The 12,735-nt window shown below is 55.3% G+C and overlaps 1 protein-coding gene across 1 annotated transcript; it reads right to left on the reverse strand.

The window, feature by feature from the left end:
* Positions 1–4,129: 4,129 nt before the first annotated feature.
* Positions 4,130–6,309, reverse strand: CSF2 (colony stimulating factor 2). The gene is made up of 4 exons (XM_036424361.1): positions 6,139–6,309; positions 5,982–6,023; positions 5,251–5,376; positions 4,130–4,525 (listed from the first exon to the last, which is right to left on the reverse strand). Exons 1-4 carry the CDS (start codon positions 6,295–6,297, stop codon positions 4,424–4,426), a joined length of 429 nt encoding a protein of 142 aa, XP_036280254.1. The 5' UTR covers positions 6,298–6,309; the 3' UTR covers positions 4,130–4,423.
* Between the last annotated feature and the right edge of the window lie 6,426 nt (positions 6,310–12,735).

The raw sequence follows: 12,735 nt of genomic DNA on the forward strand, positions 1-12,735 counted from the left end.
AGTCACACTTGCTGACCTCCTGCCTGATGTGGCCCCAAGAGGTGGAGTGGCCCAGGACTCCTAGGGCCAGGGAGGGGATGGGCAGGGCGATGGTGGCCTGTGTGCTGGCTGCAGTCTTCATCTGAAGTGTCACAGCTTAGCAAGGTCTATCAATGGGTAGACAGTGCAGACTCTGTAGGTCTGTCCTGGGCCACGTTGTGTTATAGCTTAATACCTAATTATATTCCAGAACAATCCATCTTTGTCTTTTCTGGTTTGGTGAAGGAGCCCACAGTCTGAGAGTTTTAAATTATAGGAAGTTGATTGTGGGATAATCCCACTCACTTCCGATAAACTGTTCAAATGATTAGATTAGAGTTAGACTTGAGGATGGAGGATCAGAGCACGGAAGCACTTCAGGATCCAAGTGCCTGTGCGATCACCACGGGCAGAGCCTTGTGCTCTGGGGTGTTTGGGCATTAGTAGTCCAGGAGGGCTCCAGTTGTGCAAGGAGGCGCCATGTGTGAGGGGCCCTGCAGGCCAGGTGAGGGGCTGTACTTTGAAGTCAGGTCTGGAAGAAGCTAGGGGTTTGGAGATGTCCTGGTCCTTGTGGGCCCCCATCTGGTCCATGTCCCCGGAGCCACTCCCCAGGGCTGACCCTTTGTGGCCACACTGAGCCTGAGGGCAGGAGGGTTGAATTAAACTTCAAGCTCCCCAGGAGCTGTTGTAGAGAAAAAGGAGGGAGGACCTGGGCAGGGGGGTCTGGGCAAAGACCAGATTTGAGTTCTGAAGGACACAGAGAGAAGTGGGGGCAGTAACAAGTTGCACAGACCTTGATGGGGCCCCTACTGTGTGACTACCAGCACTGGAGGGGGTAGCACTGGGGCCATGAGGTGGTTTCCCACTTGCCCTCCTGGGCCTCCTCCTGGGAGACCTCTGGGCCCTGGTGATGGTGCCACCAATCCCAGCCCCCTGCCTTTCAGTCCATCAAGGCCCGGGGAGACTGCACTCTGTCACCAGCGTTTCCATGCTCCAGCTTTATTGGAGCAGCAGGCGCTAATGCATCAGTTACAGAAATATTTCTTCAGGCACAGCCCCTCCATTACCACCCTCAGCCTCCTCTGCCAGCCCAGGGCCAGTACTCCCATCCATCCCAGACGTCAGTTCTTCCCGATGCTCCTCCAATCCCGTTTTCTGCAGCTTTAACCATATATGCCAGGCTCCCACGAGAGGACAGAGTCTCAGAGGCAACCCTCAGTCCTATTACATGATTTCCACACTTCTATGTACATAACAACACTCTTTAAGGCTTCCTTGAACTGTGCAAAATCACTGTCCTCAGAAGTACAGTTCATGTGTGATCTTTTTGGCTAAAAAAAAGAAATATATATTTAAGTCATTGTAGCAGGAAAACAAAGGGTCTCATGGTAAATTCCCCATCTGCTAGGAGGTAACTTAGCGTCTGTCTTAGGGAGGGCACTGGGGCCCATTTGCTGATGTGGAGCCCAGGGCCTTGGGGAAAGAGTCAGCAAGGTGTGGGTAGGTCACGGCTGCCTAGGACAGGGACACAGGGTTGAGTAGGGGACTATGAAAGCACTGGATAAAGAGAGTGGAACACCTCAGTCATTTCCCCACAAGCCTCCGGACCCCAAACCTCTGCATGACTGGGATTGGCACTGCATGGCCTTTTCCTCTCCCCAGGCTGAGTCCATGACCTGGCCTGTCTCAGACCTATTCCACACTGACCCCCGTACCCAGGGGCTTGGCAGAGAGCATGACAGACCTCCGGAATCCCCACTCCCACAAGCCCAGCCCCCATCAGCCAGTGGGCTTTTGAATTGGAAAGTAGTTCCAGAGGCCCCCGATGTAGCAAGCAGGGGCTGTAAGAAACCCTTTGCTCTGCTGGGCCTCTGGCTGTAGCAAGGAAAATAATGTGCCAGGTTCCCCCAAGAGCAAACAGCAACTTACTTGAAGCTTTGTGCAGATTTGGGTAAGGTATTTCATGTTCTCATAAACCTTTTGTAGGTGTTCATTCTTGTTACCTTTCACGAGGTCCTTTAGGGTGGAGATGAAATTCTTCATAAACTCCCCATAGCAGGACTCCTGAAACAGGGTTGGGGCACTGGGATGATGGAGGTGCACAGCACAGCACCGCCGCCTCATCCATCCCTGTCACCCCGGCCACAGGAGCCCTGGGCTCAAATTCAGGCCCTGCCCTGACCCTCCCACAGGAGGCCTCTGAGCACTGCGAGCTGTGCAGTGGGTGCCTGGTCTCTCCCCAGGCCCAGGGCTGATCTGGGGTGGCGATCAGAGAACCCAGCAAAGCTCGGGACCTGGCCATGGCTTCACCAGTTGGCTGGGCTGGAGGCTCCAACCTCAGACTCTCAGCTTTCTCCCCAGATTTCTCTCTCCAACAGCTTCTCTTTTCATCTCTTCCCTAGGTGCCATCTGGGGTGATGGCCTTTGAAATAAGGTCCATGTGGTAGCTGCTCCTTACCTGGCTGGTATTCTGGGGCTTTTTGAAGTAACCCTGGAAGCAGGAAAAGTTGGTCAGAAGCACAAAGGGCCACCGAAAGCCAAGTGATATTCGATGAAGACCCAGACTTACATTGTATGTAGTGTTGTCAGCCGAAAGGTCCTTCTGAATCTCAGCACAGACTGCCGTGTGATTGTCACGAGGCCCGCCCGTCATCTTCATCGGGATGGGATGGCTTTCCGAGCACCAGAGCACACAAGCCAGGAGCATGAGCAGGTACATGCTGTGACTTAAGAGCAATCCGAGCCCTGGGCTTGGCGACATTTCTGTGGGGAGGGATACCTATATATGTGGGTCTAAGGAAATGTTGAATCTCTTATCAGTCATCACCGCGTTAGAGAGGACCTTATCGCCAGGCAAGATGTGCTTTTCATGCATTTTATATGACCACAGCACACTTCATGGACTCTTGTCTTTGTTGAAATGCAGATTTGGTTTAAGAAATGTTATTCATGCTCACATTTTGAGTCATGAGCCCTCTGCCTGTGTGAGGGGCAGGTCTTTGGCCAGGACTGGTGCTATCTGAAGGTCTGGCCACAGCACAGAGTGGATGGGGTGAAGAGAGAGCCAGCAGGGGCTACAGGTGCACCAACCCAGCTTCCCCAGGCTCACCTGTCAGCGGGAAGGCTGGCCCTGCTCCCACCTGACACCTGGGACACACCCACTCTCTCACAGGCCACAGGAGGGACTTGGGGGAACAGGCGCAAAGCAAGTGGGGGAGGGTGAGAAGACAGCTGCTATGTTCTCGTCTCAACAGCCATGAATTTTAGGAGAAAGCACCTGATACAAAACTTCATGTAGCAACCTTCTGACTCTCAAAGATTAAGATCACCCATTTGGGGAAAGGTCGGTAAATACACTGAATGGCCAGATTATTATGATCTCTGAGCACATGATAATCGGGCCACTCAGTGTATACCCTATATAATAAAAGGCTAATATGCAAATTGTCCATTCGACCAGCAGGCAGGCTGGCCAACCTCCTCCGGGCCAGGCTGGCCGGACCCCACCATGCACAAATTCATGCACTGGGCCTCTAATTAATACACACACACACACACACACACACACACAGATTATGATGATCTGGCCACTCAGTGTATGCTGAGCGCTGATCCCTGTGGTTTGGTTCCTTTTCTCTGGAACAGCTAGACTGCCTGCTGGCTTCTCTTAGGAGTGGTGAAGCCCTGACCGTGAGGCAGGGAGTGGCCTCTAAGTGGTACAGGTGGTTTGCCTGATGCTAGAAGGCCTGTCTAGTCATCGCCCAGCCAAGCCAATCAACCCTTAGGCCTGCCCAGGAAGGAGGATGCTCCTTCTCTGGGGCAAGTTTCCCACTGACTGGGTCCCTTGGATTTTTAAGTGAACCTGGAAACTTCTCCCTAGGATGGGAGCCCCTGTGCATCCTGGGAAGCACATCCAGGAGTGCTGAATGCTGCACTCAGGCTGCTCCCCCCTCCCTTCTACTCTGACAGTGCTGTCTACAGATAATGCTTGACTGGCCGCAGGCCCCAGCCCCTGCCCCCGCTCCCGGTAACCTCCCACTATCCTGTAGGGAGGGCAGCACCACTAGCGTTTGCTCATGGTGAAAACAAACTGCAAAACTGCACAGATAAGAACAGAATTTTAATAATTTATTATGATGATAAGATATCTCGAATAAATACTAAGTAGGAGCATAAATAAATAAATAAATATTAGAATACATAAATATATAAATAAATATTAATGGTCCCTGCCAGTGTAAAAGTCCTCCACCCAGATATGGGTCAGCATGGCTCAGCACAAGTCCGTGGCCCCATGGCCTGGCCCATCCTGTGTCCCCTCCAAGGTGGAGATCCTGAGTTTCGGCTCTTTGAAGGTAGGAGGGTAAGCTCCCAGGGCTGGCTCCTGGACTGGCCTGCCTCACTTTTAGGCTGGCTTCCAGCAGTCAAGGGGGGTGGTAAGTAGAAAAGCATTCAAGTCCTCTTTGAAATTTTCGAAAGTGGTGTTCTGGATTTCACAGGAAGTTTCCTTAAAGAAAAAAAAAAAATAGAGAGAGAGAAAGAGAGAGAAAAAGAAAACTTGAGTCTAGGCATGAATGGGTAACATGAGGGGGGAGGGGAGAGCACCAGCGTGTTTATGTGTCTCTTAGGACTCAGAGGTCAGAAGGCCCATCTCGGGCCTGCCTGCTGACAGGATCAGGTGACATGTGTCACCCGAAGTTGGGGCCAGGCACCTGCAAAATGCTGGAGGCTGGTCTGCTGGGCAGTTGGGCCACTGGCTCTTCGGACAGAGCAGCTTGGCTGAGGCTGGCTCCAAACACCCAGAAAGGGCAGGAATACACAGCTCTGTTCCCACAAGAAAGGAATGGCTGGACTTTGTGCATCTGGATATGCTTCCGACCTTGCCCTCATGCAATCCAGGAACCCCACCAGGGCCCAGGGAAGGTTCCCTCCGGAGGTGGCACTTGGGCTCCGGAATTTCCTCTGTATCTTTGGCCTGACCCTGCGTTTCCTTGGGTTTGCCTCACCTCTGACAAGAACAGAGCAGCTGCCACTAGGGGGCGCTGTGGACTCTGGAGCTCCAGACTTTGAACTCCTTGAGCCTGAAATGGGCTGGGCTGCTCTAATTACAAATCTGTTAACACAGATTCCCTTTTGTGTCCCTAACAGCCACCCTCAAAGGTCTCCCCTCCGCAGTCCTCCATCCTCCAAGACCAAGACCTTCCTGTTCGGGGCGCTGACACAGGCACTCACCAGGGTAGGGGGGCAGTGCTGCCTGTAGTGGCTGGCTATCAAGGTCAAGGAGCCGTTGAGCCTGGTGAGGCTGCCCCGAAGGCCCTTCATAAACACCTCCAGGCGGGTCTGCAGGCACGTCGGCTCCTGTGGAAAATGTCCAGGCTTTGGTAAGCAGTGGCCAAGAGCCCTCCCCATCACTTCGCGTTCTCATCCCTGTGCCCTAAGAGTAAAGCCTGGGAGGTCCCAGCTAGTCTCAGGCAGGTCCAGTCATATATGCTGCCCTGACCCCCGTCCACTGTAGGCACTAATTCGACTCCACCTCACCACTCAGCTCAGGCCACCCTCAGCCCGCACAGCATATTCCCTTGGCCTGGCATCTCAAGAGGGTCTCAGCCCCTAGGAAAGGGGTCACTACCTCACTTTTCAGGGGAAAGGGGGCAGGGCATCACCTGGACCCCTCTATGCCCCTCTGTAGCCATCACAGTGAGTGGCCCGCGCCACAGTCCCTGCCTCATGACCAGCCCCTGCTTACCCACCTGTCCCCGGCGACCCCTGGCCCCTTGAATGCTAGGTGTGTCCATGGCTGCTCAGATAATAAGGCAGCTCATGGGACTGCCGCAGGGGCAAGGCAGCCAGCTGCCTGGGGGGAAATGGACCACCTTGTGAGAACCCACTTAACGTGGAGCCACCCACCCTCTCCCCGAACGGCAGAGGTCTCTGGGAAGGTGTGTCAGAGAAGAGCATCTTACCTGAGGGTTAAACACTTCCGAGACGACTTCTACTGTCTCATCCTATGGAAAAGGAAATGCGGTGTTATGAAGCTGGCAGGCAGGGCTCGTCCAGGCCAGGGGGGCTGGCTGCAAGGTGGCCCAGGCACGAGCCTCGCTCCCCCCCTCCCTCACTCACCAGCACAGCAGCAGGGTCAGTGCTCCGTCCCAGAAAGCTCAGAGCTTCTTTAATGGCTTCCACATGTAGGAAGGGCCGGGTGACGGGGCTGGGCGGGCGGGTGGGTGCGGAGATGCTGCAAACCACAGTGCCCAGAAGCAGCAGGTTCTGCAGCCACATCCTCCTGAGGACTTTAGCCTTTCTCTCTGAATACTGGGCTCACTGGCAAAAGAGCTTTTATATGCACCGTTAGAGGAAATGATTAATAGTGACCACAAAACTCCCGGGAGGTGGGGGAACTACCTGAACTGTGGAATCTCCTGGCTCTTATCAGCTTCACATGGAAGAGGTGAGCCTTTCCACAGGTGGTCACCATCAGGGGGTTTTCATTAATGAGCCCTTCCAAGAATTCGCAGCCCACCCACCTGCCTCCCTGAGCACACTGTAGCCCTCCCTAGGTGGTCTGGCAGCCCACTGAGCCTGCCCCTTCCATCTGCGGGGCTCCAGGCACAGCTTGGACTTCCTGGCCTGGAGTGACCGAGGAGTCTCTCGGAGACTCTGGAGCTAGCTACTACTCCCAAGCTCCCCATCCTGCCTGTTACCCTGAGAGGCATTTGGGCTGGCTGTGCCCACCCTGATGTCCATTCCAATCCCAGCCTCCCCGTCACCCTCTAGAGTCCTCTCCTCTGGCCACAGTGAGAGCTTGAGTGTAAGGAGGACTCTCGCTGCCCCACTCTCCGCCAGGCAGACCCCAGCCCAATTGCTCACCTCAGTTCCAGCCGAGGGCCCAGAGCAGTCGATAAGCTCTGCTCAGCCAGGGTCTTCTTCCCTACAGACCCTGTGAGCAGAGGAAACGACAACCATGTGCCTGTCCAGCCAGCGGGACTGCAGAGGGCTCCTTCACAGTGAGATCCCGCCCGACAGCCAGTCCTGGTTTATGCAGCCCACACTGAGCCCCAAAGCTGCAGAGGTGAGCTGGGGCTCTCAGCTGGGATGGGACCCTGAGTACGAATCCTGGCTCCAGCACACCTGGCTGAGTGACTCTCCGCTCAGCACGGGGAGCCTCACCCCCTCCGAGGTGGGCCGTACCTTCCTACCTAGTCCCCGCAGGCACCAGGAGCTTCCGGGGCTGGCGGTGGGTCGTGGCTGCATCCACACCAGGTACAGGGAACAGTGTTCTCTCTAACAAGGTCTCCCAGGCTTAATTTCCTACATGGCCTCCAGCTCCGGGGGCCTCTCCGTGGAACAGGAACTGTTTCTGGAAAAGCCACAGGCTCTTGAAGGGCTGACAAGTGTTTGGTTTTCACAATGAAGTTTGGAGAGGATAGCACGAGGTCAGTTTTGTGGTTGTGTTTTTTTCCAGTTAAAGTATAGTGGGCTTGTAATATTGTATTAGTTTCAGATGCACAGCCGTGATTTGACATTCACATCCCTTAGGATGGGATCGTAACACTAAGCCTAGTACCCGTTTGGCACCACACAAAATGATTGCGATATTCACTATATTTCCTATGCTGTACATTACATCCTGTAACTTACTTTACAACTGAAAGTTTGTACCTCTATTTCCCTTCACGCTTTTCACCCACCTCCCCACCACCACCCAGGGCAGGATGCATTTGTGTTTGCTGCCCACACTGAGTTTCATGGCCGTGGGCAGTGGGTCCACATGTGTACATTTCTGGGTGTCTGTGTACCCATGTGGTTGGAGGTGTCTGTAAATACAGGTGGGTTGAGGGGTGTATGTTTTATAGGTGATCATCTGTGTGAGCCCCCATGCCATGCCACTCTGATATGGAAGAAGCTCGCCACGCTGGGTGTGACATTTCTGGGCCCCAGAGGCTGATTTGGCCTAGACTGATGGGGTCAGACACAAGCCAGAGCAACATGCAGGACTCAATGGGCAGCCCCTGACGGCAGGTAGAACGCATGGTCTGAGTACTGTGGCCGAGAAAAGTAACTGTGACGGGAGAGTTGCATGGGAAAGCCAGGTCTTAGTCCTCTGGACCCCTCTCGGGTTCCTGCCAGAATCTGGGGCCACCATGAGGCCAGCCCTGTCTTTCTGAGCCTGGTGGATCATCCTAGAGGGCCAGGCTGGGGGTGAGAGTGTGGCACGTCTAGGCCCTGGCCCTTCCTCCTCTGAGGCCTCTGCTCAGCCCTTTCCAAGGAGCTCTCGGGGCACAAGGGGAATCAAGGATACTAGATGCCATGGAGTGGAGGTCTGTGTCTGACAGAGCCCCGGAGGCTCAGTGGTGGGGAGTGGGGTCCACAATTAGCAACTAAGCTGGTGACCAGGGAGGCAGGGAGCTGGTGTGGTCCCTTGAGATGGAAGGTCACTTTTCTCCAGGAAATGAGTTGATAATTAGTCAACAGATCTGTCCAATCAGCACCAGGCCCTGTTCTGGTGGGAGGTGGATGGGACTTTCCCACTGGTCCTCACATCTGGCCTGGGGACCTCTCCATCTGGTGAGGGCGGCAGACTACAGTGGACACTCCCATTGGGTAGTGCAGGCTGGGCGGATGCGTGGGGGAGGGGGGGGTTCAGAGCTGAGGGATCCCCTAGGAAACCACTTCTCCCAACTTGGGGGTCCAGGGGCACCAGAGAGCTTCCCAGGAGATGCTGTCCCCCACCGCACCCTGAAAGGGCAAGCAGAGTAGGTAGGCAAGTCAGGCTGTGGGAGGGAGGCGAGGACAGGGGGAAAGTACTTAGGGCACAGAAAAGCGAGGGTTTTAGGAGCAGGTGTGGTTGAGATGAAGCAGGCTCCAGAGAGCTTTAGAAGGTGGAATTTTGATAGGACATGGTGGTGTAATGGACTCATTCACTCAGTATTTACTGAACACCTACTAGGTTTCCAACAAGGGAGGGGGATAGGAAATGGTGGAAAACTGACAGGGTCCTGCCTTTATGGACCTTGTAGCCCTGTCGATGAAGGAGGGAGATTCATCTACTCACCTCCCTCCCCAAAGGTGCTTCTGGATATGAGTAAGAAGAGTTAGGCCTGGCCGGCATGGCCCAGTGGTTGAGCATCCACCAGGAGGTCACAGTTCAATTTCTGGCCAGGGCACATGCCCGGGTTGCGGGCTCAATCCCCAGTGTGTGGGGGTGTGTAGGAGGCAGGCGATCAATGATTCTTCTCATCACTGATGTTCTTCTCTCTCCCTCTCCCTTCCTCTCTGGAAAAAAAAAAAAAAAAAGTTATATAATAAGAGTTAGAACCACTGTCTAAGTGCCTAAGTTGGGGACCCAGGGGACAAATAGTGGGTCTGCAGGGTCTAAGCAGGCGTCTTCAAACTACGGCCTGCGGGCCACATGCGGCCCGCAGAGGAGTCTGATCCGGCCCGCCAGGTTTTTTGGGCAGTGAGCGCAGCCGAGGTGTTACAGTAGGAATTAGTAGTTCATATAGTCCGGCCCTCCAGCTCTCTGAGGGACCGTGATCTGGCCCCCACTTTAAAAAGTTTGAGGACGCCTGGTCTAAGGGGCCATGAAAAGGGTTAGTAGTAATTCAGAGGCTGCACGCCCAGGGCCCGATCTGTGTCCATGTCCACGCGGTCACTAAGGCCACAGAGGGCTCTTCGGGAAGAAGGCCGGAACAGGAGCAGAGGCCTGATAGCTGGTCAAAGGGCCGCCAGTGGCCAAGGCCCTGGGCGGGCAGGACCGGAAGGAGCGCAGGAGCCATCGCAGAGGTCCACGCCCACAGTGTGCCGTACAGGCACCGCAGTCCGCACGCGAAGGATGGGGCAGGCTATGGGTTTGGCGCTGAGGTTAGTGGGCAGCCACATATCCTTCTTCTGGAAAGATGACATCAGGGCTGAGGCCATTACACGGGCAGGCATTCCTAGATTGCACCGCATGGAAAGTGGCGGTGATACCATCTAGCGGGTGCACTGACTCAGGGGCCCCTGTGGAACCGTGAGAGCGTGGGGGCAGGACCGCGATGGGTAGGCAGTGTGACTCCTCTTTGGCCCCCTTACACCAGGGCCAGGAGGAAACCCTCTGGAAGGGTTTTTTATTTTTATTTTTATGAATTTTCCTCCCACAGGCTCTAGAGGAAACAGGGCCTGTGGCTACCCCAGGATCCTTATCACAAAGGAAGCCATCATAAGGGGAAGGAAACAGGCCTGAGTGCCTTGGTTCCCATGGGACCTCTGTACGGGCATCTCAGCTGACCTCACTCTTCCTGGGCCTGCCACCCTTCGGTGGGGTCCTGGTACTGGTGCCCTCCCAGTCCCACACAGCCAATGGTACAGACAGTATTTGAGCCTATATCCACCCCTGCTTCCCCAGTGTCTTCTGTTCTCTCAGGGACAGAAAACCAGGAAATGCTGGTCACCCCCCTCAGGACAGCTGTAAAGGGCGACTGCTCCAGGTGTTGGCAGAGAAGCTAGAGTGGCCGGTGACTGTCCCAGGGAAGCCCAAAGGCAGAGTTTCCACAGCAGAGCCTGCCACCCAGGCTTCTCTCTGCCTCAGGCTTGGGCTCTCCACCACCGATCCCTGAGTAACTCAAGAAAGTCCCTCCTCCCTCAGCCTCTACTTCCTCATCTGTCCAATGGGTCTAATTGGCACTGCCTCACAGAGGAAGCTGCTGCCTGACTTATGAAACTTTGTGGGGAATCCTCCCGGGGAGGAGGCAGGGCTTCAACCTTTCCTCCCCTCTCTCCACCAGGTTGAGAGGTGTCTGAAGCCCAAACATTTTCAGGATCAGCTGCCCCTTGCCCAGGGCCAGGCCCAGAAAGCATCTTTCTGGAAGGGAGTGGTGGAGTGGCGAGCTCAGCCTGCAGCCACATTTGGGTCTCCTGGGTTCCTGCCTCACCCTATGAGGTCCCAGGGCAGGGACAGCACCACGAGTGGCTCCTCCTTCTCTGGGAGGGCATTCAGGTCACTCCAGGCATATGAGGCAACATCTTCCGCCTTCGTGTTAGCAGCTCCAGGCAGACCCTTCCCACGTCTCCTCTGCCTAGGTCCCCAGAGGCGCACCGCCAAAAGGCCAGGCTGTAAGACCAAACCCCAGTTTGGGTCCTGCTCACTGAGTATCCGCAGACCCTGGGACTGGTCTGGGAGGATCTGAGGGTGATTAACTCCCAACCATGTGTGGACTTGGCGTCCATGCAACCAAGCCTCCAGGAAGCCCTACTACGTGCCCCACCTCACAGCACCCTGCGCTCCGAGCTCACATCTGGCGGTCACTTGAAGGAGGGGACTGGGAGGACAGGCCCACAACTCATATACACAGTGTGAGGGGCACCACCCAGGATGCACACCTGGAAGGCACAGCCAGGGGGAGCGGTCAGGAAATGAGAGACCCGATATAAGAGAAAGCCATGAGGGAACTCATTGACTGTGTGGGCCTGAGGCAGGAGGTGAGGAAGGAATCTGACCGTGAGGCCGTTTGCTGAGATGGGGAGGCCCAAGGTGGTCCGGGATTAGGGAAGTCAGTCCAGACTGGGCTGGACGTGGCGAGCTTGGGAGGCCACGGGACCTCCAGGAAGACAGATGTGGGACGTGGGCCCAGAGGCCATGTCTCGATTCCTCATGAGGGCACATGCCCGGGCTATAGGCTCTATCCCTGGTGAGAGGTGTGTAGGAGGCAGCTGATCAATGATTTTCTCTCATCATTGATGTTTTTAACCCTCTCTCCTTCTCCCAGATATCAACAAAAACATTTTAAGAGAAGTTAAAAGAGAGGGAAAATCATTAGACCAGAAGCCTTTACAACCCAGAGTCCTGCAGGTGCTGTCCCTGCCCTCTGTCGGACTGGAGTCCAGGCCAAGGTGCCTCCCTCGGGAGCTGATAAGCCAGAATTACGGTTGCAGATGTGGGTTTTCCGCTCTGGGCAGGATGGGCGGTTCTGGAACAAGCTTCCTTCATGACTTTCTGAAGTGCCAGGCTCTCTTGAACTCTCCCTGGGGCTCTGTTTGGTGGGCACATCTCTTCCTTCTGGTTCGTCAGGCCCCAGACGGCCCTGGAGGCCACCTCTGTCCCCTGTTATGCACCTCTGCCTCCGGGCAGAGCCACTGCCTTCTTCCAGCATCTCTTCTGGAGGCCTCCAGCCCCTCCGGGTGACCGTCACTCAGGCTGAGGGCCCAGCAGGAGTGATAGAGGTGACTGTGCACTAGGGGTTTGTGAGGAAAGGTGGTCCACAAAGTGTCTCTGAGTGGCTGGAAGGGTCCTTGGAGATCTCTTCTTCCAGCCCAGGGCAACCCACTCACGTCTCTCTCCCCTAGCACAAACGCATTCCCACTCTCCCAGCCGTGTCCCAGTAGGAGGGTGCCCAGTCCCTTGTGTAGCTTCCTGGGGGCACAGCAGCCCCCTTTGTGATGAATGCAGGTTTGGGGGTGATAGGCCTGCCTCCAAGCCTGGCCACTCCTCACTGCACGTGACTCTCGCCTCTGAGCCCCAGTCGGCTCATCTCCACATGGAGGTGGCTTTGTGGGTTGTTGGGGAGCTCTGGTCACATGTTTTGGCTGACTGGGTGCTGTACCCACCCCTACCCCCCAGCCTCAGACTCAATGTCAATAAGAGAAGGGAGAGATTGCTGGGGGCTGGACCAGCCTCCAAAGCTGTCCTGGACCCTGGAGATGATGGTGAATTTGGGTTCCCTGATGGGGGCTCCCTGTGCA

This window comes from Pipistrellus kuhlii, unplaced genomic scaffold (assembly GCF_014108245.1).
Source record: "Pipistrellus kuhlii isolate mPipKuh1 unplaced genomic scaffold, mPipKuh1.p scaffold_m20_p_8, whole genome shotgun sequence".
In the NCBI taxonomy this organism is placed as follows: domain Eukaryota; kingdom Metazoa; phylum Chordata; class Mammalia; order Chiroptera; family Vespertilionidae; genus Pipistrellus; species Pipistrellus kuhlii.

Excerpts from the sequence above, each read along its gene's own strand:
- CSF2 (XM_036424361.1), bottom strand. The coding sequence starts at position 6,297 with ATGTGGCTGCAGAACCTGCTGCTTCTGGGCACTGTGGTTTGCAGCATC. Across the intron at positions 5,377-5,981 it reads CGGAAGTGTTTAACCCTCAG|GAGCCGACGTGCCTGCAGAC; the intron begins GTAAGATGCTCT and ends CATTTTCCACAG. Across the intron at positions 4,526-5,250 it reads AGCACTGCCCCCCTACCCTG|GAAACTTCCTGTGAAATCCA; the intron begins GTGAGTGCCTGT and ends TTTTTCTTTAAG.